Below are 15,587 nucleotides of genomic sequence, written 5' to 3' on the forward strand. Positions count from 1 at the left end.
GGTATTTATATGGCTACTCCAGTTCAGTTTCTGGTCAATGGTAGCCCCTAGAATGTTGATAGTGGGGGGTTCAGCGATGATAATGCCATTGAACATCAAGGGGAGATGGTTAGATTCTCTAAAATAAAAGCAAAGTATTGCAGATGCTGGAAATCTGAAACACAAACAAGAAATGCTGGAAATACTCAGCAGGTCTGGCAACATCAGTGGAGAGAGAAGCAGAGTTAACATTTCAGGTCAGTGGGTGGGGTGGGGGGTGGGGTGTATGGGGGGTTGTCCAGCCTATGTGGTTGGGGTCAGGGGTCATTCAGCTGTTCAATTAAATTGAGCACCGAACCTTGCATTGAATGATTTTCCCTCTTTTGCAGTACTTCACTTTGCTTGTATTCCTCCTGGCTTCACAAATCACAGTTGGAATTCTGATTTATACTCAGAGAAAGATGGTGAGTTCCAGTAAATATAATTAAGTTGTCAGGGATGCAGCCAAATTAGCAGAGATCCAGGCTGCTCCAATATCTGCCATGATGCTTTCTCCCTGGGCTTTGATATGTTTCAGGGTGTCTACGTTTACCTGTGTCACCCTAGCAACCAGTGACACTAATTCCTGTCTTCGAGGTGTGGGACATGTTGACCGGATGTGGGTCTGCAGATTCTCTAGACGGTCAGTTCCTCATTTCAGTCACCAGCTGTAGCAGTAACAGCAAGTGGAGTGAGGTGTTTCTGCCCAGGGAGAGTGGCTGCTGTACTTTAACCTTCCTTTTTTGCGTAGGAGCTGAGATAAATCCAGAATCTTGGGACCTTCCTATTCTCTGTTGACTCAAGTTTTTTAAAAAGTGATCTTTGGAACTGATCGTCACTTCCTGAAACAAAATGCTCATGCTTTTTTAAAATTCCACTTCCCAACCCCACCCCCCACCTCATGCCCTCGCCCTCGACCATCCTTATCTCTGTGATCTCCTTCAACCCCACAACCCTCCGACATCTCTGCTGTCGTCTAAACCTGGCCTTTTGCGCATCCCTGATTTTCATCACTGCGTGATGGTCAGCCGTGACTTCAGCTGCCTTGGGCCAGAAACTCTGGAATTCCCTCCCTAAACCTCTCCACCTGTCTCATCTCCTTTAAGATGCTCCTTAAAACTTACCGCTTGACCAAGCTTTTGCTCATTTATCCTAATAGCTCCTTCTGTGTCAAATTTTGTTTAATGCTTCTGTGAAGTGTCATGTTTTACTATGTTAAAGGCAGTGGCCAGTGAGATAGTCGATCCGTTAATTTTTTCCAAAATTCCCTAGATTCGGGGAAGTTTCCACTGGGCTGGAAAATTGCGAATGTAACTCCTTTATTCAAAAAGGGAGGGAGACAGAAAGCAGGAAACTACAGGCCAGTGAGCTTAATATCTGTCTTAGGAAAAATGTTAGAAGCTATTATTGAAGACATTATAGCAGGGTATTTAGAAAAATTGAAGGGAATCAGGTAGAGTCGACATGGTTTTGTGAAAGGGAAATCAAGGTTAACCAATTTATTGGAGTTCTTTGAGGGAGTTACATGTGCTGTGGATAAAGGGGAACCGGTGGATGTATTGTACTTAGATTTCCAGAAGGCATTTGATAAGGTGCCACATCAAAGGTTAATGCAGAAAATAAAAGCTCATGGTGTAGGGAGTAACATTTTGGCATGGATAGAAGATTGGCAAACTAACAGGAAACAAAGCTTAGGCATAAATGGGTCATGTTCTGGTTGGCAAGATGTAACAAGTGGTGTGCCACAGCGATCTGTGCTGGGGCTTCAACTTTTTACAATTTATATAAATGACTTAGATGAAGGGACAGCCATAAAGGCGGAGCTAAAGACTGGTAAGTCGAAGAGATTTAGCAGCTGGCAGGAAAAAAGACAGAAGCGCAAGGGGAGAGCCAACTGTGTAACAGCCCCGACAAACAATTTTATCTGCAGCGCCTGTGGAAGAGTCTGTCACTCTAGAATTGGCCTTTATAGCCACTCCAGGCGCTGCTCCACAAATCACTGACCACCTCCAGGCGCGTATCCATTGTCTCTTGAGACAAGGAGGCCAAAGAAGATGAAGGAAACGAAGGTATGGTTGCTAAATTTGCTGATGAGACAAAGATAGGTAGGAAAGTAACTTGTGAAGAGGACGTAAGGAGGCTACAAAGGGATATAGATAGGTTAAGCAGGTGGGCAAAAATCTGGCAGATAGAGTATAATGTGGGAAAATACGAAGTTGTCCATTTTGGCAGGAAGAATAACAAAGAAGCATATTATCTAAATGGTGAGAGATTGCAGAGCTCTGAGATTCAGAGGAATCTGGGTGTCCTAGTGCATGAATCACAAAAGGTTAGTATGCAGGTACAGCAAGTAATTAGGAAAGCTAATAGAATGTTATCATTTATTGTGAGGGGAATTGAATACAAAAGTAGGGAGGTAATGAATACAGGGCATTGGTGAGGCCACATCTGGAGTACTGTGTACAGCATTAGTCTAATTATTTAAGGAAGGACGTAACTGCGTTGGAAGCAGTTCAAAGAAGGTTTGCTCGACTGACACCTGGAGTGGGCGGGTTATATTACGAGGAAAGGTTGGACAGGCTAGGCTTGTATCCGCTGGAGTTTAGAAGAGTAAGAGGCGACTTGATTGAAACCTATGAGATCCTGAGAGGTCTTGACAGGGTAGATGTGGAAAGGATGTTTCCCCTTGTGGGAGAATCTAGAACTAGGGGTCACTGTTTAAAAATAAGGGGTCGCCCATTTCAGACAGAGATGAGAAATTTTTTCTCTCAGAGGGTTGTGAGTCTTTGGAATTCTCTTCCTCAAAAGGCAGTGCAAGCAGAGTCTTTGAATATTTTTAAGGCAGAGGTAGATAGATTCTTGATAATCAAGGGGGTGAAAGGTTATCGGGGTAGATGGGAATGTGGAGTAATCAGTTCAGCCATGAACTTATTAAATGGCGGAGCAGGCTCGAGGGGCCGAGTGGCCTACTCCTGCTCCTAATTCGTATGTTTGTATGATATAAATTCAAGTTGTTGTTGTTGTAGCTATGGAAATCTGGGCTTCGGGATTTCCTTGTCAGCGATTTACAATTTCCTTCTGATCTTTCATTAGATTGAGAAACGGCTGAGCACGGCTGTGAGAACCCTAATTGAAAATTATGATGAGAAAGATGAGAAGCTTCAGAACCTGGAAGAGAGTTGGGATTTCATTCAAGTCCAAGTGAGTATGAATGTTCAATGGCAGGTTAAAGGGACAGTGTCACCACATTTGGGAAGATGCAGGAACAGATTGAACGGGACAGCAGCAAGTTTGCAAATGTTAAAATTGAGAGTTTAGTGGTTTTGGTAAAGGGTTTGATTTCATGAAAAACAACCAATTTAGATTGAAGTTTAGACAAAGAACAGTGAATGTAGCTGATGGACTACCTGAAAATGACACTGGAGAGTGCAGGTTCTGGAAAAATATGGTACTGGATAGATCTTTGACAAAGAACGTGATTAAAACATGAGAGAATATTCTATTGTATTTTTCAGATTGTAAGTTTCTTTTGAACTTTGACATTCTTATTTCAAGTTTCAGATCAGCGCTACACAGGTGCCCTGTGAAGTCTTATGTTCTTAAACCTTCACTTTGGGAACGAGAAAGGAACCAAATAAAGACGCAAAGCCCATCAAGTCTAAATCAGGCTTTATGTACATGTATGTGAATGCACAGAGTGTTGCTAGTAAGATTGATGAGGTACAGGCACAGATTGACATGTGGAAATATGATGTTGTGGCAGGACTGGGTGTTAAATATTCCTGGATACAAGGTATTCAGGGAAGATGGGAAAGGGAAAAAAGGGGGCGGGGTGGTGGTATTGATTAAGGAGAGCAGAGCAGTGCTGGAGAGAGAGGATGTCGCTGAGGGGTCAAGATCGGAATCTATTTGGTTAGAACTAAGGAACAAAAAGGGTGCAGTTACATTGCTTGGTGTTGTCTACAGGTCACCAGCTAGTGGGAAGGATGAAGAGGAACGAATTTGCAAGGAAATTACAGACAGATGCGAGAATTATAGATGAGTTATAATGGAGGACTTTAATTAACTGAATATAGACTGGGATAATAGTGGTGTAAAGGGCGGTGAGTGGCAAGAGTTCCGAGAGTGTGTTCAGGAAATTTTCTACAGTAGTATGTTTCTAGTCCAATGAGAAAGGAGGCACTGCTAGACCTGGTTCTTGGGAATGAGGTGGGCCAAGTGGATCAAGTATCAGCAGTAATCATTGTATCAGAAGGTTTAGGTTGGTTAGGGTAACATAATAAAGAACAATCTAGATTGAGGAGGTGGCTCCTCATCAGAGCCCTTTCCTATCCTGAGTGGTGTGAAACAGGGCTGTGTTCTCGCACCCACACTTTTTGGGATTTTCTTCTCCCTGCTGCTTTCACATGCGTTCAAATACTCTGAAGAAGGAATTTTCCTCCACACAAGATCAGGGGGCAGGTTGTTCAACCTTGCCCGTCTAAGAGCGAAGTCCAAAGTACGGAAAGTCCTCATCAGGGAACTCCTCTTTGCTGACGATGCTGCTTTAACATCTCACACTGAAGAGTGCCTGCAGAGTCTCATCGACAGGTTTGCGGCTGCCTGCAATGAATTTGGCCTAACCATCAGCCTCAAGAAAACAAACATCATGGGGCAGGATGTCAGAAATGCTCCATCCATCAATATTGGCGACCACGCTCTGGAAGTGGTTCAAGAGTTCACCTACCTAGGCTCAACTATCACCAGTAACCTGTCTCTAGATGCAGAAATCAACAAGCGCATGGGAAAGGCTTCCACTGCTATATCCAGACTGGCCAAGAGAGTGTGGGAAAATGGCGCACTGACACGGAACACAAAAGTCCGAGTGTATCAGGCCTGTGTCCTCAGTACCTTGCTCTATGGCAGCGAGGCCTAGACAACGTATGTCAGCCAAGAGCGACGTCTCAATTCATTCCATCTTCGCTGCCTCCGGAGAATACTTGGCATCAGGTGGCAGGACCGTATCTCCAACACAGAAGTCCTCGAGGCGGCCAACATCCCCAGCTTGTTCACACTACTGAGTCAGCGGCACTTGAGATGGCTTGGCCATGTGAGCCGCATGGAAGATGGCAGGATCCTCAAAGATACATTGTACAGCGAGCTCGCCACTGGTATCAGACCCACCAGCCGTCCATGTCTCCGCTATAAAGACGTCTGCAAACGCGACATGAAATCCTGTGACATTGATCACAAGTCGTGGGAGTCAGTTGCCAGCGTTTGCCAGAGCTGGCGGGCAGCCATAAAGACGGGGCTAAAATGTGGCGAGTCGAAGAGACTTAGTAGTTGGCAGGAAAAAAGACAGAGGCGCAAGGGGAGAGCCAACTGTGCAACAGCCCCGACAAACAAATTTCTCTGCAGCACCTGTGGAAGAGCCTGTCACTCCAGAATTGGCCTTTATAGCCACTCCAGGCGCTGCTTCACAAACCACTGACCACCTCCAAGCGCGTATCCATTGTCTCTCGAGATAAGGAGGCCCAAAAGAAAAAGAAAAGATTAAGGATAATTAACTGGAGGAAAGCCAACTTCAATGGGGTAAAAACAGATCTGGGCCGAATAAATTGGAATCAAAGGTTGGCAGGAAAAATGGTAGCTGAACAATGGGTTACCGTCAAAGAAGAGATAGTTCGGGCACAGTCAAGGTATGTTCCCTCGAAGGGAAAGAAAGGTGGGGCAAATAAATCCGGAGCTCCCTGGATGACAAAAGAGATCGAGATGAAGAAGAAAAAGTGCTTACGACAGATGTCAGGTAGATAAAATGGAGAACCAGAATATAGAAGGTGCAATGAAAAAGCAAATAAGAGAAGCAAAGAGAGAGAATGAAAAGAGACTGGCAGCTAACATGAAAAGGAATCCCAAAGTCTTTTATAGGCATATAAATAGTAAAAGGGTGGTTAAAAGAGGAGTAGGGCTGATTAGGGACCGAAAGGGGATTTACACATGGAGGCAGGGGTAATAGCTGAGGTATTAAAGGAATACTTTGCGTCTGTCTTTACCAAGGAAGAAGATGCAACCCAGGCCACAGTGAAAAGAAGGTAATTAATACACTGGAAGGATTTAAAATTGATAAGGGCCAGTTCTGGGCGCCGCACTTTAGGAAAGATGTGGAGACATTGGATAGAGTACAGAAAAGATTCATGAGAATAGTTCCGGGGATGAAGAACTCCATCTATGAAGATAGAATGGAGACGTTGGGACTGTTTTCCTTGGAGAAGAGAAGGCTGAGAGGAGATTTGTTAGAGGTATTCAAAATCATGAGGGGTCTGGACAGAGTAGATAGAGAGAAACTGTTCCCACTCGTAAAACGATCGATAACAAGAAGGCACAGATTTAAAGTAATTGGCAAAAGTGACATGTGGAAAAACTTCACGCAGCGAGTGGTTAGGATCTGGAATGTGCTGCCTGAGAGTGTGGTGCAGGCAGGTTCAAGCGAGAAATTGAAAAGGGAATCAGACTGTTATAGATTTAGATTTTAGATTTTTAGATTTAGAGATACAGCACTGAAACAGGCCCTTCGGCCCACCGAGTCTGTGCCGACCATTAACCACCCATTTATACTAATCCTACACTGATCCCATATTCCTACCACATCCTCACCTGTTCCTATATTCCTCTACCACCTACACTAGGGGCAATTTATAATGGCCAATTTACCTATCAACCTGCAAGTCTTTGGCTGTGGGAGGAAACCGGAGCACCCGGCGAAAACCCACGCAGTCACAGGGAGAACTTGCAAACTCCACACAGGCAGTACCCAGAATTGAACCCGGGTCGCTGGAGCTGTGAGGCTGTGGTGCTAACCACTGAGCCTGTCTGAAAAGGAAGAATGTGCAGGGTTATGGGGAGAAGGCAGGGGAATGGAAATGAAGGAGTTGCTCTTTTAGAGAGACAGTGCGGACACGATGGGCCGAATGGCCTCCTTCTGCGATGTAACAATTCTGTGAGTTGTATCATTGGTTAAGTGCAAGTAACCGACCTGGTTTCACACCCATCATTTAGAACCATAGAAAAGTTACGGCACAGAAAGAGGCCATTCAGCCCATCGTGTCTGTGTTGGCTGAAAAAACTAGCCGCTCATTCTGATGCCGCCTTCCAGCACCTGGTCTGTAGCCTTGCAGGTTACAGCACTTCAGGTGCATGTCCAGGTACCTTTTAAATGAGTCGAGGGTTTCTGCCTCCACCACCGTTCCTGGCAGTGAATTCCAGACACCCTCTACCCTCATGTCCCCGCTAATCCTTCTACCAGTTATCTTAAATCTGTGCCCCCTAGTAATTGACCTCCCCGCTAGGGGAAACAGGTCCTTCCTGTCTACTCTATCTAGGCCCCTCATAATTTTGTATACCTCAATTAAGTCACCCCTGAGCCTCTGTTCTAAAGAAAACAACCCTAGCCTATCCTGTCTTTCCTCATAGCTGCAATTTTCCAGCCTTGGCAACATTCTTGTAAATCTCCTCTGTACTCTCTCCAGAACAATTATGTCCTTTCTGTAATGTGGTGACCAGAACTGTGTGCAATACTCCAGCTGTGGCCAAAGCAGCATTTTATACAGTTCCAACATTACATCCCTGTTTTTGTATTCTATACCTATTTGTAAATGTCTGATCTTGTTTCCTGATTATAACTGTAACTAGTTGCCACAGGCAATGGTTAAGTGAGTCTCACGGCACGTTACCAAAGTGACGCATTCCTTTAGTTCAGGAATTTCGCAGCTCGAATCCCTCTTCGAATCACAAAAGGTTAATGTGCAGGTACAGCAAGTAATTAGGAAAGCTAATAGAATGTCATCGTTTATTGTGAGGGGAATTGAATACAAAAGTAGGGAGGTTCTGCTTCAACTATACTGAGCATTGGTGAGACCACATCTGGAGTACTGTGTACAGTACTGTTCTGCTTGGTTAGGGAAGGATGTAAATGCGTTGGAGGCAGTACAGGGAAGGTTTACTAGACTAATACCTGGAATGGGCAGGTTATCTTATGAGGAAAGATTGGACAGGCTGGGCTTGTATTCGCTGGAGTTTAGAAGAGTAAGAGGCAACTTGATTGAAACATATAAGATCCTGAGGGGTCTTGACAGGGTGGATGTGGAAAGGATGCTTCCTCTTGTGGAAAAATCTAGAACCAGGGGATTGCCCATTTCAGACAGAGATGAGGAGAAATTTTTTCTCTGAGGGTCGTGAGTCTTGGGAATTCTCTTCCTCAAAAGGTCTTTGAATATTTTTAAGGCAGAGGTAGATAGATTCTTGATAAGCAAGGGGGTGAAAGGTTATTGGGGGTAGGTGGGAATGTGGAGTTGAGGTTACAATCAGATCAGCCATGATCTTATTGAATGGCAGAGAAGGCTTGAGGGGCCGAGTGGCCTCCTCCTGCTCCTAATTCATATGTTTGAAAGTCAAAGCATTAAGATTGTCAGCTACGTAATCTCAGCCAGGGGAAGGAACATTATCCAAGACCCTTGCTATTGATCACTATCCAGAGATGCCAGTGCGTGCGGACAAGGGTGTGGGCAGGATCGGTGTCCGCTGTGAAGCCAAATGGTCACTCTCCGGCCTGGTCAGTGTCCGGCCTGGTTGCCGCAAAGCCAAATCCAGCCTGGTCACCGTCTGGCCTGGTCAGTGTCCGGCCTGGTTGCCGCGAAGCCAAATCCAGCCTGGTCACTGTCCGGCCTGGTCACTGTCCGGCCTGGTTGCCGCGAAGCCAAATCCAGCCTGGCCACTGTCCGGCCTGGTGTCAGTAGGTCAGCAGCTGCAGTACCACTGCTTCACTGCTGGTGGCACCTGCAAGCTGATAGATGCTGGTGTTCAGCACCATCAGGTGGCTCCCTTGGGTACTGCAGCCTGAATTCCCAACCGTTAAAGGGGTCGACACCCTCTTCCCAATCATTTCATTGGGAGTTTAGGATGAGCATATTTAGGCAGGGACAACAAACATGATTTCCAGACCTCCAAAAATGGACAAATGAATACCGAATTAAATCATAGAAATCAGTACAGAACGAGGTAATTTGTCCCATTGTGCTTGTGTCAGCTTTTTATATCCAATTAGGCCCATTCCCCTGCTCTTTCCCCACAGCACCTGTAAATTTTTCTTCTTTAAATCCAACTCCCCTTTTAAAATTCCTATTGAATCTGCTTCAACTATGCTTTAAGGCAGCGCATTCCAGATTACAGAAATTTGTTGTGTATAGAAATTCTCTCTCCCCACCCTCCGTCATCTGTATCTTCACTTTTCACATTTTGCTCACTGGGGCCTCTTGGCCCAGATAATGAATCTTTGCAGTATCCAGTTTGAACAGTGGCTTTTATTCCAGGTCAGGTCTGGAATTGGTGAATTTGATGGAGGAAGAGATTCTGAACTATCACACAGCAGCGATTGGGATCCCTCACTGAGGGATTCTGCTCCAGTTATTCTCAATCCATATTTTAGTTTGATATGTAAATATTATCCCATTTATTCTGTTAGTCCATGATAACATTAATCCGTCACAGATTGTGCAGTAATCTTCTGGCCTTGGAATGTAATGTGTAAAGGTCTGCATCAAATTGCCTTTCATCTTTTCCAGTTCTCTTGTTGTGGTTGGAATAACTCCAGGGAGTGGATGAAAAACCCAAAAATGAATAATGATTCTGGAAGGTTGATGGATGGTACTAACTATCCCTATCCCTGCTCCTGCTATAATTCCTTCTCCGAGAATAAGACCAGCATCAACATGACCAGTCAAACAGGATTCTGCTTAGCGTCATTCAACCCACTGACAGAAAAGCTGAAGGTAATGGTTCACTCACTCTCGCCCCTTGATTGTTGGCTGTTCAGTTCTGAGACTTCTATTCAGTTCTGCCTTGCATGTTATGCCCCAGGGTGGTGAGGGTTGAGTTGGACAAATTGTGGTTCTGACCTGTATATGTCAAGGTGACCTAGTAGAAGGGGTTTATTTTGTGATGTATTTGGTACTTGCTCATGGTAGTATCTGGAACCTGAGGCTGGCCAAGATGACCTTGGTTAACGGGCACAGAAAATGACACGATATTGACTGGGTTTTGTTTCCTGTTCTCCACACAGAGCTGTAAGACTGAGGTGTTTGAATGGTTGCAGGAAAATATCTTGAGCATCATGATCATCTCCATTGGCATCAGTTTAGTGGAGGTAAGTCAGTGGCGGATGAGCGGAGCCCGTGGCAGCCAGTGCGACAGAGACTGCCCCGGGGTGGGGTGGAGGAGCTCGGAGACTGCCCCGGGGTGGGGTGGGGGAGCTCGGAGACTGATCCGGGGTGGGGTAGGGGAGCTCGGAGACTGATCCAGGGTGGGGGTGGGGGTACGGAGACTGATCCGGGGTGGGGGGGGTTACGGAGACTACCCCGGGGTGGAGTGGGGGAGCTCGGAGACTGATCCGGGGTGGGGTGGGGGGGGTTACGGAGACTGCCCCGGGGTGGGGGGGGGGTTACAGAGACTGCCCCGGGGGGTCGGGGGGGGGGGGTTACTGAGACTGCCCTGGGGTCGTGTCAAATTTCCAAATTTTCATTGAGAAAAAAAGAAACAGTTGACTTTAATGATAGGGAAACCAGAAGTGGAGGGAGTGGGGAGAGATTAGCGAGGTGAATGTGGCGGGGGGGGGGGGTTTGCGAGGTGAATGTGGTGGGGGGGGTTTGCGAGGTGAATGTGAGGGGGGTTTGCGAGGTGAATTGGGGGGGGGGGTGCAGGGATTGAATCTTGGAGCTTGGGCGAGGTGAATGATGAACTCCTTTGTGTTTAGTTCCTCCAGCTGTTCTGTTTCATTGTCCACTGGAGCCTGAGCCTGACTCAGAGCCGGACACTGAGCATAGGTTCCTCCACTGACCTCCTGACACTTCCTGCCAGGTGCTTGTGTTTTCTGTTTTGTGTGGATTGAACATTTTGGAACCAGACTGACCTGGAGCAGGGTCAGTGCGAATGAAGAGAAACTTCAGGGCAGGTTTTGGACTGAGTATAGATCCAAGTTAGTGAGGTTGGACTAACCTGCTGCTGTTGAGCTCATGGCTACAAATTACATTCATGTTGCACCTTTTAATATAAAAACAAGTCCCTGGGGATGCCATGGGAGTAAGATCAGGGAATGAGGGATTCGGAGAGGAAACTGAAATCCTGGTCAAAACAGATGGTCTTTGCGAAGAGGAAATGGTTCAGGGAAGAAATTGTAGGAAGTGGGGCTTAACCTGTGGAGATGCCCCATACTCTAACCCAGGCCCTAACCCAGGGTACCTGGACACACTTCCCCCCGCACCCCCCCTCCACTCCTCACCGCCCCATACTCTAACCCAGGGAACCGGGACACCCTCCCCTTCTCTCTCCCCCCACCACCCCTCCCCCACACCATACACCAACCCAGGGTACCTGGGGACCACCCCACCCCCCCCTACATCTTGAGACCCCCCTTCCCATTCCTCCTCCAGCCCGGGACACATTGGTTACTAGATGATGCATGAACATGGGTTATGGGGTAGAATGCCTCTACTGGTTTGTTCTCATGATTTCACAGTGTTTTATCAAATAGAGGGAACAAACTATTCTTGACATTGCATGAGGAAGGTGTGAGCCCACAGTGGGGGGGTGGGGTGGTGGGTTCAAACGAGTGCATGGAGTGTGTGCGCATGCTGTGCAAGGTGTTCCCAGCAGGTTGATCATGTGTGTTTTAGCAGCTCCCAGTTCCCTGCATGTTGAGAATTTCCCGGTTTGTTTGATTCCACAGCGTTAATGGTGACATTTGGTAAAGTATTTGGCAACATCAAACTGAACTAATCCAACTAACTTTTTGGTTGATTGCATTCTGCTCTCAGAGATTTCCACATTGAATATTGGCAAGGTAATTTCCACACGTGTGTGTGTGTGTGTGTGCGCACACGTGTGCGCGTAGGCTTATTTCTGTGTGATAACTTGTCACTGATCCATTTGAATATGTTACAGTTAACTTAATTGGTGTTTGATCATTGAATTTAGTCAATTCATTCAGTCTACCCCAGGGAGAGTCCGTGCGTGTGGGACCCATACCCCAGGGAGAGTCCGTGCGTGTGGGACCCGTACCCCAGGGAGAGTCCGTGCGTGTGGGACCCGTACCCCAGGGAGAGTCCGTGCATGTGGGACCCGTACCCCAGGGAGAGTCCGTGCGTGTGGGACCCGTACCCCAGGGAGAGTCCGTGCGTGTGGGACCCGTACCCCAGGGAGAGTCCGTGCGTGTGGGACCCGTACCCCAGGGAGAGTCAGCACCTTCAGGAGAGGAAATGAAAATGTGTTAACAAAAATGAGAGCACATTGAAATTGGAGTTAATCTCTATGGGTAGGGAATTAGGAGGTCTGCAGAAATAAAACTGCTCAAGTGAAGCCAATTCATTTTGTGTCAAGTATTATCTGTTCTCTTTGAACCATTTTTCAATATAGTCACCTTTCCTGCCTTCACTTCTAGTTTGGGCTCCTTGCATTCTCCTTCATTCTTTGTCTGGAACAGTTTCAGCACAGTGCTGAAAGCTGGCCATCTCAGAGTTTCAGTGTATCCGTCGATCCCTCTGGTATTTCAGTAGTTGTGCAGGGACAAGGAGAGAGCACAGAAAAAGCTGCTGAACTTCACAGTATAAGAGCACAGTCTCCGAGACGAGAGAAAGTTGCTGAATCATCCAGTATAAGAGCACAGTCTCCGAGACTAGGAGAGAGCACAGAGAAAGTTGCTGAATCATCCAGTATAAGAGCACAGTCTCCGAGACGAGGAGAGAGCACAGAGAAAGTTGCTGAATCATCCAGTATAAGAGCACAGTCTCCGAGACGAGGAGAGATGCATATGTATTACTAACTGGACAGACCCAGTGAATTGGTTACAGCGTTGAAAAAATGCCTTTTGAAGCTGTTCATCTATATTCTACTGAATAAAAGTTGAGAAATGGGGCAAATCTAAGAAGCTGATGTATTGTGTGTTTGTGTTGTGAGAAAAGGTCAGAATTTAACCACAAATTGACTATTATGCAGCAGTTGCCAACTGGGCCCTCAATCAATGTGCACAAGTTCTAGCAAAGCATTTGCCCTGAGGGTCTCTAGTTTAATTATTGGTTTATGCTGAAAGGCAGTTGGCTTGGATAGGGGAAGGACAGATCGATTGCCTGCCTTTCACCCAAGGGACTGAGATTACCAAATGGGAGAACACTGAACTTGCTGTACAGTTTTCTGTAATTAAATGTCATGTAAAATTCTGTCTAGGTTCCCACCTGACAAATGGCTCCTTGGGTGAGAAGGACCCAGCTGTAGAACTGCATTCCAGTGAGGAGTCAGGAGGGGAAATTGGGGATAACATCACTCGTTCAGAAATGGAGTACTCACATTTGCAGCCACTGTAATCCTCTAATTAGCTGGACACACTGGATTTTCCACTTGAACAAGTTGGGCACACTTGGGCAGGGAATTCTGCTCCCACCAGCACCTCACTCCTAAAGATCAGGAGTAACAACGGACATGCAGAATGTCCATCTGTACATGAGTGCTCACTTTCACTGTGTGTCTGTACTTGAGGATTGGACTCTATATGGGGACAGTGCTCAGTGTGTGTGTGTATCGAGTGGTTACTCTCTGCTATTTCACGTGATGCTGAACTGTGCCATTCTGTATTGGGTGGTGTGGTGCTGTGATATTCATTCACTTTTTCTCCTTTCCCACAGCTCTTTGCAATGACGTTATCGATGTTATTGTGTAGGAATATCGACCCAGATTACGATAAACTGATTCGCTTTCAGTAACTACAAGACTTGTGAGCAGGTCTGGAAGGATGGAAAACCAATGTGTTTATTTTTCTTTGTTTATAACTTCCTGCAGTAATTTTACTTCCAGCTTGTTCTTAATCCTTTTCGACGATTGCAGCTGGGACTGGGATCTACACATCAGGTACTGAATCATCTGAGCAGCAGTCATTATTCAGTGTTGCCACTTGACTGTGGAAATCAACTGTTAATGGAGAACACTCATTACCCAGCACCAATCTCAATCCAACTAGCTTACCCAATACCAATTCAGTCATCTCAACCCAACCTAATCCACCCAAGAGCTATGAGCCCAAAGCAAACCTTGGGTTTTATTCAATCTTGCCTATCAACCAGAGTTGAATTAACCCATTAACGTGCATTGGCTACTAGTCGGGTCGTTCATATTGGAGAGGTGACAAAGGTGCAAAGGATAAACCAAGGCCGCCTTTCAGGAATATGCACCTGCACAAGACATCAGCTTCTTCAGGAATGGTTGGATTATGGACACACAGCTGTGAAGAAACCTTGTAAAAATAATTGAATGTGGATTACTTTTGAAGTTTGTTTTGATATCAGTGCACAGTTTAAGTTTATTTGTTCTAGGGCAGTGAGCTGCACAGCGACCAAACAGGCAATTCCTGGTACAGGATGTGCTGCCTAGTATAATTGTTGGTGGCTTGGGTTTTTTTGGGAGGGTACCGTACAAGGTGGCTGTTATTATGTGACCAGGTACTCCAGGACTCCCCCAAAGACCCGGGAGGTTAGTGCACTGTACAGTATGCTGCTGACTCATACAGACCCAAGGAGACCTTGAGATCAGTCCTTGGTCAGTGTTGAGTTGGATGATCTGAGTATGTATGGTGGTAGAGGTTTCACAATATGCCTCAACTTATAGGAAAATCACCGTCCTGTGTTTGCTGCTGGGAAGTGTATGTGTAGATGTTAACAAGGGCATCAACAGGCTTTTTGTGATGTGCACGATGGGTGAACATTCCACCAACACTTCCTGTCTGCTGGAGGGCAGCCTGTAGATCTGACACAATGACAGCTGCAGAAGACAAACAAAAATAAATAATTTAGATTAGAGCCTCAAGCATGAAAGTTCAAGGTTCAGTTGGGGAGTCTGACGTTTTATGTGAATAATATCAAAACAATTTACCCTTCGCTTCTGATTTGTAGGGAGCTGAGGGCGCGCTGCACTGTTGGAGTTGGCTTTTGGATAAGATATTAAATAGTGGTCCTGTTTGCCATCTTGGTGGATGTATAAGATCCTACCATATTATTTTGAAGAAAAGCAGGGGAATTCTTCCTGGTGTACTAGTGAATATTTATCCCTCAACCAACACTTAAAAATGGATGAACTGTCAATCATTTATTTGTGTGGGATCCTGTAAAACAACAGTAATTTCAAATGTAACCATTGGTTGTGATCTAATTGGTAAATCTGGAAAATTTGAAGGCCGTAATATAAAACAAGTAATTCCTTTTTTTTTAAACTATAAATGTCGAGTCAGTGCTGTCTGGGGTTGGGTTGAGGAGTGGAAGCTTTGCTGTTGCATAACTCTATGTAATTCAGTCCTACACATCTAAACTGGCGTATTCCTATCTTATTTAAAAAGATACGGTGATTGGGACCAATGTTCAGTGTCAGGTACAATGGACACAATCAAACCACCAAAATCCAAAGCATCTTGAATGGTCTATCAGTATTCTTGTATAAATGTCCCAAGTTCCCATTCTGATCTGATTTATATCTTTAATAAAACATTCATCAGATGTATCATA

At 45.7% G+C, this 15,587-nt stretch overlaps 1 protein-coding gene across 3 annotated transcripts in view; it reads left to right on the plus strand.

Moving 5' to 3' along the window:
- Nucleotides 1-15,587, plus strand: part of LOC137353508 (CD82 antigen-like) — a 39,858-nt gene extending 24,271 nt beyond the window's left edge. For all 3 annotated transcript variants that reach the window (XM_068019891.1, XM_068019893.1, XM_068019892.1), the window contains exons 5-9: nucleotides 369-443; nucleotides 3,112-3,219; nucleotides 9,615-9,821; nucleotides 10,112-10,195; nucleotides 13,722-15,587. In XM_068019891.1, the coding sequence (XP_067875992.1) occupies nucleotides 369-443; nucleotides 3,112-3,219; nucleotides 9,615-9,821; nucleotides 10,112-10,195; nucleotides 13,722-13,799 (552 nt within the window). In that variant the 3' untranslated portion in view covers nucleotides 13,800-15,587. The remainder of the gene's footprint in view (nucleotides 1-368; nucleotides 444-3,111; nucleotides 3,220-9,614; nucleotides 9,822-10,111; nucleotides 10,196-13,721) is intronic.

The sequence above is a fragment of the Heterodontus francisci genome, chromosome 41 (assembly GCF_036365525.1).
Source record: "Heterodontus francisci isolate sHetFra1 chromosome 41, sHetFra1.hap1, whole genome shotgun sequence".
NCBI lineage: Eukaryota > Metazoa > Chordata > Chondrichthyes > Heterodontiformes > Heterodontidae > Heterodontus > Heterodontus francisci.